Here is a 14,817-nt window from a genome sequence, read left to right as displayed (position 1 = left end):
AGACCCTGCCCCCATATACAGTGTTACAACCCAGTGATTGGGTAACCCCACCATGATGAATATTTAAGGCTCCACCCCTCATACATAACAGATGCAACAAGACCAAAAAATGGCCCAAATGGAAGAACAGATCAAAGCTCCAGAACAAATAAAACTAAGTGATGAACAGATAGCCAAGCTACCAGATACTCAGTTCAAAGCACTGGTAATCAGGATGCTCACAGTATTGGTTGAGTTTGGTCACAAATTAGATGAAAAAATGAACACTACATTAAATGAAATGAAGGAAAATGCACAGGGAACCAATAGTGATGGGAAGAGAATTCAGACTCAAATCAATGGAGTGGACTAGAAGGAAGAAGGAAACAACCAAACAGAAAAGAATGGAGAAGTAAGAATTAAAAAAACTGAGGAGAGGCTTAGGAACCTCCAGGACATCTTTAAATTTTAAAACATCTGAATTATAGGGGTACCAGAAGCAGAAGAGGAACAGCAACAAGTAAAAAAGTTATCTGAACAAATAATAAAGGAGAACTTTCCCAATTTGGCAATGGAAGTAGATTTCCAGGAAGTCCAGGAAGCTCAGAGAGTCCCAAAGAAATTGGACCCAAGGAAGAACACATCAAGGCACATCATAATTACATTACCCAAGATAAAAATGAAGGAGAGAATCCAAGAAGCAGCAAGAGGTAAGAAGATAGCAACCTACAAAGGAGTTCCCATCAGACTGCCAGCTGATTTCTCAAAAGAAACCTTGCAGGCAGGTACGGGCTGGAAAGAAGTATTCCAAGTCATGAAAAGCAAGGACCTACAACCAAGATTGCTCTATCCAGCAAAGCTTTCATTTAGAATGGAAGGGCAGATAAAGTGCTTCTCAGATGAGATAAAATTCAAGGAGTTCATCATCACCAACCCCTTATTATTTGAAATGTTAAGTCCCTTTAACAGGGACTTAACATTTCAAATATCTTCTAAGAAAAAGAAGGTAAAAACATGTACAGTAAAATAACAGCAAATTCACAATTATTAACAACTACACCTAAAACAAAACCAAAAATAAATGAAGCAAACAAGTAGAACAGGAACAGAACCACGGAAATGGAGATCACATGGAGGGTTAGCAACAGGGGAGTGGGAGGAGGAGAAAAGGGGAAAAGGTACAGAGAATAAGAAGCATAGATAATAGGTAGGAAATAGACGGGGGAGGGGAAAATAGTATGGGAAATTAAGAAGATAAAGAACTTACGACACATGAACATGAACTAAAGAGGGGGATTGTGGGTGGGAGAGGGTGTACAGGGTGGAGGGGAATGAACGGGGGGGGGGGAATGGGACAACTGCAGTAGCATAATTAATAAAATATATTTTAAAAAAAGAATCACTCCTAACTTGTTTTATGGTGTAATCATAGTAAGAACAGTAATCTTATTAGTAGTAATCCTGAAAAAGACAGGAAAGAAGCAATGTCCTTTATAATGATAAACTCCTTTAAAAAATGTTAGAAATTCAGTCTAGAAACATATATACATAATAATACATTCTATCTGGAGTTTATCCAGAAATTAATGGTTGTTTTTAGGTGAAAAATCAAACTACTCTAACTCACCATATGATAAAGAAGAAAATAATACACATATGATTATTTTAATAAATGAATAAAAAACATTTGGTAAAACTCAATGCCCATACATAATTGAAATTAACAACAAATTAGGTGTTTCAGAAAGTTTTTCAACCCCATAAAGACATCTGTGATATTGTGACTTATCATAAGAAATGTACATTTAATATTGGTTTCCTTTTTTGTCTTTAACAGAGCTCCTAAAACCCTTGGAATTACCAGAATGTTGAGAACAACTAAGGTATCTTTTGTTACACTAATTAGGTGCCTTTCCCACCTCAGCAGAGGGTAGGCGCTGATTGCCAGTGGAGTCAACTATGTGATTAGCATTTAAAGTTTCCGCCCCACCCTCTTAGCCTCCAGGGAGAGGAGAGGCGCTAGAGGCTGAATTAATCACCAATGGCCAGTAATTTAATCCACCTTGCCTTTGTACTCAGGTCTCCATAAAAACTTAAAAAGATAAGGTTCTTGGAGCTTCCTTCCCAGGTTGTGAACAGTGGGGAGACTGGCAGAGTGGTGAGCTCAGAGAGCAAGGAAGGGCGAGGCCTTCCCTCATATCTCGTCCTCTGAATCTCTTCCGTTGGGCTGTTCCTCGGTCAACATATTTCGCCATGTATAATACATACTTTTTTTGCCCAACTTTTTAAGGGAAAATAAGGATGTGCATTAGACACAGGAATTAGCACTAAACATGAAGTACACATTATACACGGGAGTACATTACACGTGGCAAAATATGGTATATCTTTTTGTAATGATATTTAAAAAAACGTACTATAATAATCAAATAGTAATTAATGAATAGGTTGTACTAACCTATCTATAATTAACCTATGTACTAACTTATGAGTACTAATAATATAGGCTGCAGCCAAGAGGGGGTCCCACAAAGGGATTTGGAATGGGGTCCAGAACTTGGGGTGTCTAAGAAATATTAGAAAGACATATAAGATGTCCTTACCCCTTCCCCCCACTGGTGTGAGTTGGGGGAAGGGACACATGGATCAGGAACTTGCAGAGCTGTTTTGTACAGCAACAGCTTTGCAGCTAGTCCAGGGCATGGTCATTTAACATATCTATAGCACTTAGATATGTTAAATAGGGGTGGCCATGCTCTGACCCAAGGGGATAAAAAGGGACTCCCCACCAAGATGTAACTGGGGGGCAGGTCCTCCGAGTTATAGCGCCTGTGTGGGAGCTAGGAGAAGATTGGCTTCATGACACGAGGCTACCATGCCCAGACTCACGATGGCAGCCCAGTAAACTTGAAATAATACAGGAATGCTGGCAGGTGTAACTGATTTTAGGAGGAGTCGGAAATGGGGGTACAGAGGAAGATTGGCACAGGGATTTAAACCCAGACATGGCAGCCATTGCAGAGAGAGCCAAGAGGCTTCACCAGAGTGGAGACCCTCGCAGCTTTAGTAGGGGGAAGCACCATGCGGCTTTAGAACAGAATTGCCACTCTGCTTTGGCTGAGTGGTGACCCCCCCTCTCCCCCCTGCTCCTCGCAGCTTTGAGGAGAGATCCACATGGTTTTGGCCAGAGTGAAGACCCCTGCAGCTTTGGTAGAAGAGGCCCATGCAGCTTTGGGGTGCTCCCTTTGGCCTTGTGGCCTGGGAAGCAGGAGAGACTTTGCCTGGAAGAAGGATGAAAGAACTCTTGCCAGTAGGCCATGAGAAGGTGCCAGATGGCTTTGGATTAATTAGAGATTCTGCCTGGATCACCAACAATGCCAGCAGTCTGAAAGAACGACCTGTGCTTCTTTTCTGGAGTTATGATACCCTGAATTAGGGCAGGGGGATAAGGAAGCACTGTGGGCATCTGTGGGTGTCCTAAAGAACTTTGATATTTTACTGAAGACATTAGGTCACTGCTTCAAGTTTGTATAGCATTAAATAAACATTTCCTTTCCTTTTCACACATCTCTGGCATTGAGAGATGTCTTTCCTAATGGGCGGTGGACAATCAGGCCCAGTAAGGGGTCCTTTCGGTAACAGTATATCGCCCTTGGCCCCCTTTGTTCTGTAACACTAACAAACTCATAGAAAATCATGTATTAAAAGCTTAACACAGCCTGGACACCTGAGCTGCTATGATGTTTTTGGAGGCATGAACCTGCCATGTTCTCAGGCCTTCAACTTCGGAAAAAAATCCCTCACCTTCTCCACTATAACCTGCCTCACAAATTTGGCTTTCATGATGGCAGGCAACTGGACCTCTGGGTCATTTTCACAGTTTCACTCTTATAACAAACTGGTGAACTAATAAGTAAAGTGTTTCTCTTAGTTCTGTGAGCCTCTTTAGCAAAATAATCAAACCCAGTAACAAAATTGTTGGAACCCTCGAACTTAGCCATTTTTTTTTTCAGAATCACAGGTTGATGAATGGCATCTACAGTGGTGGGTTGGGGACAGGCCTGTCAGAGTGAACCCTTAACTTATAGAATCTGATGGTATTCCCAGGTAGATAGTGTCAAGATAGAGTTGAACTGTGGGATATCAGCTGGTGTCCTACACCCAATCTAGAGTATTGCGTGTTTTGGGAGAATGAGTGTAGAGCACCCAAAGAGAAACCTCCAGCTAAAAACATATTTATGGATGGAATGTTGAATTCATTACTCATGATACAGCGAGAAAGACAAGGCTGTCTACTTTTAGCAGTTCTACTTAACATTATTTGGTTGGCTATATACAGTGTAATGCATTTGTACAAAAGAAGAAAGGGGAAGCATAAACCTGAGAAATAAAAAAGTAAAACAGCTCTATGCTCTGATGATGTATGTATAGAAAAATCCTAAAACTAATGAGTAAATTTAGCAAAGTTGCAGGATACTAGATAAATATTTTAAATAATCATGTTTTTATATAATATTGAATAGCAGTTAACAATTGGGAAATATAATTAAAGATGAATGATTTCACTTACAGTATAAATACACTGAACATTTTGAGGAACAAATTTAGTAAAAGATGTATATGGTCTCTATGCTAAAAATACAAAATATTGCCACTACAAAAAAAATAAAGACCAGAATAAAGAAATAAATATACTAAACACACTATGCCCATAAACTGGAAGGTTCAACACTGTTAGATGCCACTTTTCTACAATGATCTATAGATTCAATGTGATCTTGATCATTAGTTAACAGGCCTTTTTAAAAATAAAAAAATAATAATCTAATTCTAAAAGTTTTATGATACTACAGAGGACCTAGAGTATTCAAAATTGTCTTAAAAAATAAGAACTAATTGGGAAAGCTAACGTACAAAGTTTCAAGACATAAAATATATTTTATAAGTAGTGTCAAACATCATTCTGGGAGCAAACAAAACAAAACAAAAATCTCAACATTACTCTGCAATACTTACAACCACAACTTAAAAATAAATCACAGATACAAAAGTAAGACCAAAACTACAGACTTTCTAGAGAAGCACTTGAGAGAAAATCTTTGTGACATATGGCTGAGCAAAGGTTTTCTAAGTCAGCTACAGAAAGCAGTAACCACACAGGGAAAAGGAAGATAAGATAAACTATCAAAATTGAAAACTTCTGCACATCAGGAGACACCATTCAGGAATGCCAATGCAAAATATTCAGAAAGCACCTAAAGGTGAAACCCTGGCAACCAGAATTTACAGAGAAGTCCCACATTTCATAGTAGAAAACAATTCAATACAAAATATACCATTACAAAGAAAATTTACAAATGGCCAGTAAGCCCAAGAAATTGTAGTACATAAGTAATTATCAAAATAATGCAAATTAAAATCTTATAACTTTATGCGCCCAACAGAATGAATAAAATTAAAAAGTAAAAACAAATGATTATACCATATGCTGGAGAAGTGGCGAAACCACCAGAACTCTACCAGGAAATTTACTCCTGATTATTAAAGAGAAATAAATGCACATGTGCGCAACAAAAGTTTTACATGAGCATTCATAGCAGCTTTATTTAAAACAGCCCCAAGCTGGTCAGATCCCAGATGTCCATCAACAGGGTATTCATACAATGGAATTCTACTCAGTGATTTAAAAAAATTGCTGATACACACCTTGACATAGATGAAAGAGAATGAAAGTAGCCTTAAACAAAGAGGTACCATTCCAAGCCAAAAATGTCTGGAGCTCTAAGGACAAGTTGTTTTCCAACATGAGAAGAATGATTGGGCTACATGAATCCACTAGGTCACTCTAAGCTTAAGATGCTAGGATTTGCTTGTTTAGCAACTGCACTTTTGTACTACCAACATCCTTTTAAATTTCTGTCTGATGTCAGCTACGTCCTCTGCAGTGGAGGATGATGTTGTCTTCACAGACTGAGAGGCAACATTTTCTCATAAATATTTTGTTATGTCCGGTCTCCTCAGAGAACAGAATTGGGATTCTACATAGCTGAATAAAACCACCCTCTCTCTCTATACGGTTTTCAACAAACAACATACAATAACAGTCCATAAGGACAAAGAACCATAAAATATAATATTTTAATTTTAGTTTGCATATGCATTTTCAAAATTGTAAGTAAACTAAGTAATCTGTAATTGAAATCAGTATTCCCAAATTAAGTTTAGGAATTACTAGAAAACTCTCTTACTTGATGATTTAACCCTACATTAACATATAAAGATTTAATTCATTTACTATTTTCTTCTTATACAGTAGTCTAATAGCACATTTAAAGGTATGTACTCTTACAAAGAAACCATTGTTGCTATTTCCCAGTACACCAATTAATAGATATGCCTGAAGTGGTAAAAAATATAATTTTTCCAAAACTTCTAACAAAACCTTTTAGGTTTCAAATTACCATTGTATTACCATAAATATTTTCAAGCTAATTAACAAAACAATATACATTTAAGTTGCTAGAGTACAGAATTTTCTGCAATGTGTCATATTGTAAACAGTAAAACTTTAAAGAAAAACTACTGTACACATTTATCAACACCCTGTGCATAATAATCAGCAATTTTGAGTTGGTAAACACAGTGATTATTCCTGTTTCCAAAAGACAAGTGAGTAATTAGAACAATTTTTATTATTCCTAACTCAGTACTGACTGTCATACCTTGATATCATTTTAGAGAAAAATAAGGCATAAATCATACCATTTTCTTAATATTAGAAAGATATTAAAATCTTTGGAAAAGGAGATAAAGCATAAATCATAATATTATTTTAATAATAAAAGAGGAGGTGTAAGAAGAAATAGCTAATTTGGTTTCTTTTACTGCACAGTTGTTTATAAATATTAAATTCAAAAAGCTCTAGAAAAGTTCCATTTACCCTAAAATCAGGTTTGCAAACATATATTTTTAAAGTTTTAATAGAAAGTAATATTAAATATGTTGAAATTGTGAAACAAAAAAGAGAGGAGAATTTTTTAATGTGGAAATTATTTTTCTTCTTTGGTTATTGCCTTAAACAAATAGGTGAAGGAAGAACTGACTATGTTTAGAATGAACTAATTGCTACAGCAATTAATCCAGCTGAGTATGCAGATATATATTTTTCAGTCATTAGTTTTCACCTTTTTATTTTCACCATGCCTGGAAGACAATGTGTCACTCCTTAATGATGCGAGTTTCATTTGCCATAATTGTTGATTAACTTTTAGAGTTATTTGTTAAATAACTTTCTACCATGAGACATTTGTAAAGTTAAATATTTTCTAGTATGAACCCTTACTGAGTAAATAAAAGTTGTTACCTCATATTATGAAAAAAGGACTGCATCTTTTCCAGAAGGGAGAGAAAAAAAAATGTTGGCTAAAGTGATTTGAAGATCCTTACCCAGACATCTGGTTTCAGACCCACTCCAAAGACCTGAAGAAAGGCATTCCCGCACGGCAGAGCCCACCAGGATGAACCCCGAGTCACAGGTAAAGATGGCCGTGGAGCTGTAAGAAGTCTGGGTTCCAATCTTATTTCCATTTGGAGGTGTAGGTAGTTCTCCACAGGAAATAACTTCAAAACAGTGAAAAAGTTAAAACTGTTACATACATAGTCAATATAACAAAACCATGCTTTTAACATTCTGGATTCCCTTTGACTTGACATTTTTACATTGAAACTGACATCTGTAAACCATGTCTGAAAGAGTGTGAAAATGTCGAGAAAATATATGACATCATTTAAAATTCATCCTCTTTCAGTTCCAATAAAATCTAAGTTGGATCATCATGTGATGAAGTTATTGTATTTGTGTCTTTTGCTTAGCCAACCTGGTTACTCAGCAGGATGTAGAGGGAGAAAAAAAAATCACAAGATTTAAGGGTAGCTAATTCATTAGCTTAAAGTCTTCCTCTGATTTATCAAGTGACACCAGGCAATCCCTTGACAAACATGAGACAAAGTTTCTTCATCAACCGAACAATGCTGACAGTAATTATAATTACTTTTTTTGATGACACTACTATTTAATAAGAATACTTTACATGTAAAATATTTGGTTCTCACAAGAACCGTTAGATACAGTTATAGTTCCCATTTTGTTTGTAGGTTTTAAAATTGAAAAAGGCAGATTAACTAACTTGCTAGGTCTTTCAGAACCCAGATCTCATGACTCCTCTCTATTTAAAGATGATGAATGAATTCTCTTTCTAGGAAAAAGAAAATAATGGATCATGCTTATTGAGTTTTTATTTTGTACCAGACACTATTAGTAGTGTTTTCACTTATGTAATTCTCTAAAGAACCCTGAGGAAGATGCAACCATTATCAGAATTATACACACTAGGATGTGGGCACATCAAATTAAGTAATACGATTTGCAGTCTGTAAATAGACAATCACAATTAAACCCAGCAGTCTAACTTCAAATCCAACACTAACCATCAATCCATAATGCATTATTCTAGCTCCAGCTCTGCTTCCAGGCCGAGCCTTTAGATGGCTGTTCAATTGACAAATAGAAAATCTGCAAACTTTAAATTGTTACAGATAAAACTGAAAATGAACTGATTGGTGTGAACTAATCCCCAAGTAATCCTTTGAGGTAGCTATGCTATTTATACATATTAACGGCACTAATATATACTGTTTGACTTTAAATGATGAGCAAATGGAGGACCAGACAAATTACTATTTTTCTATTTCTCAGTGAATTGCAATTGTTAGATTCCTTGTTGTTCCCCATTCTTAGCTCTTGGCAGGGACCTGATCTTCTAGACCAAGTAAACCCTTCTACACAATAGAGGACAGAGCACAAAGAAGCCAGACAAGTATTTGTTGAACGTCTCATCAATGTTTTTGTTGGAGATCATTTTCGTTACCTCTTTGAAATATCCTTTTGTTACATGCCTTTTTAATGAAATTATAGTAAAAAAAAACAATAAAGGTAGATGTAAAGAAAACCTTAAGGAACAGGGCAAAAATTTGTGAATACAGATGCATATTTTTAGAATATCAACAATAATTTAAATATCTGTATTTGAGATTTTAATTAATCAATATAATTATCTTATAAGAAGGGAAACCCCCAAATTCTATGTTTACATAGAGATTATGAAAGTAAATTACAAAACGGAAATTAATGACTAGAATAAAACTTGGTAACTTTGTAATTGCCACACAGATAGTTGTGTGCTGTATTAAACTTCCTATTTATCATTAGACTTCTGATTCCTTTTTTAGTTTTTTTATAAACTGTGTCTGTGCCACAGATGGCTTAGAGTTGTATTGTACAAAAAAATAAAAGGATGAATTTTCAGCCTATTTCCTGGCATTTAGTAAACACTGAATAAATGTAGTGAAGGAAGTTCAAAGTGAGTTTGAGAAATTTCATCTGAATATCCTTTGTTCTGTTAGTTTATCTACATTAGACACTGGCCATTTTTATTATAAGAATGCATGGAAATAGAAAGGCAACATATTCAATTTGATTCAATAAATATTTATTGAGCTCCTATTGTGAATCAAGTTCTAGCTGATATTTTTCAACATATCATACCATTAAATTTTTACAATAACCATGAGATAGGCATTACCATAATTTTATAGTTTAGAGTATTTGAATTAAAAGGAATAAACACCTTATAACACAATGGTTAGAAGACAAGGGTATAGTCAGACTGACTGGATTGGTTCCATTTCTCCACCATTTATCTTTGACGTGTAAAATAATACAATCTGGGACATAGTTTTCTTTTTGGTAAGATGAATATAATAATATCAACTAGTCTGTAGCATGGGAACTAAGGACTAAATAAAATAATACATGAAAAAGGCTAAAAGTGGAGCTAGCAAAGTGGAAGTATGCAACAGCATTTTTTAATTTTGTAGTAAATGACATACTGAGAATTCCAACACAGATTTTTGAAGCCAAAGCCTGTGCTTTTTGCATAAGCATTTACCAATACAGAATAAGTTAGAAAATTTTAAATTTAATGAGAATAAATAATCTTTTAAGTAATACTATGTCATTATTGCTCAGTGTGCCTGGAAAAGGAAGTGATCAAGCAAGCACTCACCGAGGATAACTTATGAAATATGTCAGCAAAGTGGATACTTACTTTGACAATATGGTCTTTCATTTCTCCAACTCCAGGTGCCATTAGGAAGGCATTCAATAGAAGCAGGACCTAGTCCATGATAACCAGGGTCACAGCTGAACACTACCTTGGTTTTGTATTCATAATGGGAGCCATTCACAATTCTCCATCTTCCATGTTCCAAGGTAAAGGAATTGATGCTTGGACATGTAACAACTATACAGATGCCGAGAATATAAATGAGAATAAGTCACTCTGTCTATTCTACCTCCTAATCGTATCTCAGGTCTATTCCCTCCTTTAGATCACGGCTGCCTTAATTCATTCACTATTGTGCCATGTGAGGTCCTTTAACATTTGTTTTTATTTCTTTTCTTTGTAATCTTCTCCTCTGCCCTATGGCATTGCTGGGAGTTGAACATGCCCTGTCATTTCACACTTCAAAGTCTTTGTACAGGTTTATTAAGGTATAATTGACAGAATGTGGGAAAAAGGAACTCTTGTACAAATTGGTGAGAATTTAAACTGTTACAGCCACTACAAAATGAACATATAGCCAGTATAGAGGTTCCTCAAAAAATTAAAAACAAAGCTGCTGTAGGATTTAGCTACTCCCCACCCACACCCCCAGGTATATATTCAAAGGAAATGAAATCAGGGTCTCTAAGGGGGATCTGCACTCCATGATCATTGCAACATTAGTCCTGACAATAGGAAAAGACCATTCTCTTCCTTCTTCATAAGTTTTGGAAGGGCTATATTTTAAGGAAATCTGTTTTATGAGAAGGTTCTTTTTATGCAAAAGTTGTGATATAAACTTTGTCTAATTCAAAAGTTTCTCAATGTAAGCATTGTTAGACACTAGGTTAAGACTGCAAATAATTTAACAAGCCTCACTTTAAATGAAATCACAGGTTAATTAAAATGTTAGTCTTAAATTTTTAAAAACAATTGAAACATGGAGAAGTAGTGAAGACCTTATTTAAACCAATATTCTCTGACCCTATTGCTACCATATATTTTATTAGAATTAGATTCTCTTAACATTATATAATATTGATTTACCTTCTGATGTAGCAATACAGCAATGGGAAATATTCTAAATGTAAGTAACCTGAAGAATACTGACAAAGTCAGAAGTTATGGATCATATCAGCAGCATTATTTTTCCTTATAAAAATTAGGAGCAATGTATGAAAACATTATTTATTAATGAGAATTAAAAAAAATATTTTCAAGGGCCTGTACATTAAAACACAGGTTGATTGATGAATGATGAAATAAATGAAACGTTAATATGTAAGACAGCTAAATTAACTTTTCCTTTTAGACCTCACACTTCACGGAAACATTACATAAAATTCCAAATCATGTAAGATGCCAATAGAAACACAAATGACAACATTTCCTCCACATACGTACCAACACAGCGAGGGGTCTTGTTATGGTTGCTCCATGTTCCATCTGATTGACAGATGGCGGTGGTGAGTTCCTTAGACGACAATCTATATCCATCATGACAAAAATAGGTGACTCGGGTGCCTACCAAGTAGTCTGTTGTGAGTATTCCTCCATTTGTCGGAGCTTTAGGAATCCCACAGGAAATTGCTAGAATAAATACAAAAATATAAAATTACAGAAACAGAAACAGAATTTATTTTCTAAGTCTTTTAAACTGTAAAGCATGCCAAATTATTTGAGGTTTTATTAAATCCTGAAACAATATCAGAATTCCTCCTAAAAATGCTTTTCTGAACCAAAAACTTTTGGAATAATGTATTTCAAACCCCTATGACTGTGGGGGATTTTTTGTTTGTTTTTTTGGTGAATCCACACATGGTTAACCTTCCTTTCTAGTTTCTTACTTATTTTCCTGTCACCATGTGCATGGTTATCAGCACCCATATAGATTTTATGAGGATGCAAGTGAGGTAAATATAGAGTGTATATAGGGCTTACCCATGACTACATCACCACATAGCAAGTTTGGTCCATTCAGTGTGACAGGCAATTACTAAATATTATAAAGGGGGTGGTAACCAGTAGCAAATAGGACTCTGGCCAGGAACAAAAACAAATAGATTTATTTTACCTGGAAGCTGGATACTGCTTTGTCTTAGGGCTGGCCACACTCTATATGCTTGGATGTGTCCATAAAATGTCATACGTACATGTGTATGGACATGTTTAATCAATAAAAGGCCATACATACGTACATGTGTATGGACATGTTTAATCAATAAAATGTCATACGTACATGTGTATGGACATGTTTAATCAATAAAAGGCCAGGACTTACCATCTTAAAAACTATTTTGGATTTTCCTGCATTTCATTAATGTGTCATAAATGTCTTGATTTTTATATGCAACAAATCTGAATAGGTGAAGATTAGTTTTATCATAATATGACAATTATAGTTAAAATTTTATATTTAAATAGATTATGTATATAGGATATTCTAATATATTATTAATTTAAATGACTATACAGACATCTTCAAGGGTCAATTGTTATCCTTCTCTGCTCTCCAAGTACACTGTTTGCATCTCAAAAAGAACAAGAGCATGAGTAGTCAAAGAATACATTTGGCATCTATACGCTAAATAAAGTGAGATTAGCTGTATCTTTTATATCAGATTCAAATATGTGTAAGTATTTGTACATATATCTGCAGCAAAAAATTAGAATATAAGTATAGCCACAGGACCATTGCAGTTATTATGCAATATTTGGTATATGTACTATATATTACCTATACAAAATCAGAAAATGCCTGAATTTTAAATTACCTAGTATTATAGGTTTCAGAAAAATTCTAGGTTTGCAACTATATATATTTTTCTCATATCAAAAGGAATAAAGAACAGAAAGACATGAGCTTAGTTGCAATGTTTACAAATGCCATGTTTCATTTACCTGTCTCCAATTTCAATCTAAAAATTGTTTCTGCTTTTAAAGCCTATCAGTAAATTGTTTAATTTTAGTTAATCCATATGAATTAAATATAAAGTAAAAAAATTTAGTGAAATCTATATGAAATTCTCATAACTGAATGGGGCACACTTAATCAGTGAATAATTTAACCTTCTGTAATCTGATAACCTACGTATTATGAACAGAAAAGCAGTAGCACTGGCTAAATAAATTGTATAAGCAATCTCATGTAATTATCTTATTATCCTTACTATCCAATTATAGAAACTCTAAGATAATAAATAGTGTTTTAAATGTAAATAGTTTCCTGATGTTAAAGAAATGTTTGTATTTCCATTTGGGACTTCTGGGAATTTCAAAAACCAAAGATGATATACTAATTGATGTTTTAATAATTAATTCTACATTGTTGGTGTAGTATAGGCTGAACTCATATCAAAGTAAAAAGCAAATATAGGTTAAATAGCTTACACATATGTGGTTAATGCACAACGGCCATAATTTAGAACTGGAAAAACCATCATCACTGAGTGGTTGACAAAGAGGTTTCTCTAGACAACTCTCAAAATAAAATTGAAATTAAAAGTGAGACTGGGAATACTAAGTGACCATTTCTACATAACACTGTGTGATACTCAATTGCATACTTGGATGAAAATGGTTCAGTTCCTGAAATGTGCGGGGGTGATCAATGAATGGCTATTTGATGTGTCCACAAAGAAATGAAACACCTAACCAAATCCAAATAGAGGTAGTAAATTAAATTTTCTATCTTTAAATATGCTCACATTTTTGTTCAAGTAAATATATGAACTAGGAGACCGAAGAGACAGAATAAAAATAGAGAATGTAAAGAAAATTTGGAACAAAACAAAAATTTGCATTATGTGAATAGCTCTTTCCAGTGATGTTTTAGCACTTTATTTTAAATATCTATGTCTAAACACAGGTCACATACAACAAACATTTTTAGAAAACAATCTATTAAAAGTGTTCAATAGTAGGGGTAAAAACAGTCTCTTCCAGTACATGTTGTTGGGAAAATGGACAGATACATGCAAAAAAATGAAAATAGACCACTTCCTTATACCATATACAAGAAGAAACTCAAAATAAAGACTTAAATATAAGACCTGAAACCATAAAACTTCTAGAAGAAATCATACACAGTAAATTCCTTGACTACACTCTTAAGTAATTTTTTTTGGATGCAGCTTCTAGGGCAAGGGATACAAAAGGAAAATGTATGGAACTATTTCACATGGTGTGGAAATGTAGCTCAGCACTCATGTGGAAAACCAGTGGGAAGCAAGTGGCATGCAGGACCACGCCCACAGAGAGGTTTCCCCATGGGGAATCAGGGCTGCATTGAACCTAGACTGCAATCAGACTTGCTTTTGATAAAACTCCCTCACCCTGAATTGAGGAAGAAAGTGCTTACTGTAACTTTCTAAAGTCTGTGCTAAACCTCCCAAGTATGGAGTGTGACTGATCAACCACTTTTCCCCTTGGTCTGTAACATCCTTCTATTTGAAGTAATTAGCAACATTCTTTCCTTTGTTATCTGTAAAAGGTAATCACCTGCAGCAAATCTGTGCATAGTAAATGAGAACTACCCTCCATGTAATGTACCCAGAAAAGCAATAAAAGCTTGTCCAGACCGAGGCTGGGGGCCTCTGGCCCTCTCGCCCTCTCTGTCTCAAAGAGTGGTCATGCCGTCCCTTTTTCTCCACAGGACTTCTGTTGTCTGTGTGTA

The 14,817-nt window shown here is 35.0% G+C and overlaps 1 protein-coding gene across 3 annotated transcripts in view; it reads right to left on the bottom strand.

The window, feature by feature from the left end:
• The window catches only part of CSMD3 (CUB and Sushi multiple domains 3), a 921,636-nt gene that overhangs the window by 65,027 nt on the left and 841,792 nt on the right, over positions 1–14,817 (bottom strand). For 2 of the 3 annotated variants that reach the window (XM_053661036.1, XM_053661039.1), the window contains 3 exons: positions 11,547–11,732; positions 10,146–10,340; positions 7,426–7,599 (listed from right to left, as the gene is read on the bottom strand). In XM_053661036.1, the coding sequence (XP_053517011.1) occupies positions 7,426–7,599; positions 10,146–10,340; positions 11,547–11,732 (555 nt within the window). The remainder of the gene's footprint in view (positions 1–7,425; positions 7,600–10,145; positions 10,341–11,546; positions 11,733–14,817) is intronic. The other variant, XM_053661038.1, reaches the window with a different exon arrangement.

This window comes from Artibeus jamaicensis, unplaced genomic scaffold (genome assembly GCF_021234435.1).
Source record: "Artibeus jamaicensis isolate MK-2021 breed Jamaican fruit bat unplaced genomic scaffold, CSHL_Jam_final scaffold_916, whole genome shotgun sequence".
In the NCBI taxonomy this organism is placed as follows: Eukaryota; Metazoa; Chordata; class Mammalia; order Chiroptera; family Phyllostomidae; genus Artibeus; species Artibeus jamaicensis.
This window is presented reverse-complemented; position numbering and strand designations above follow the sequence as displayed.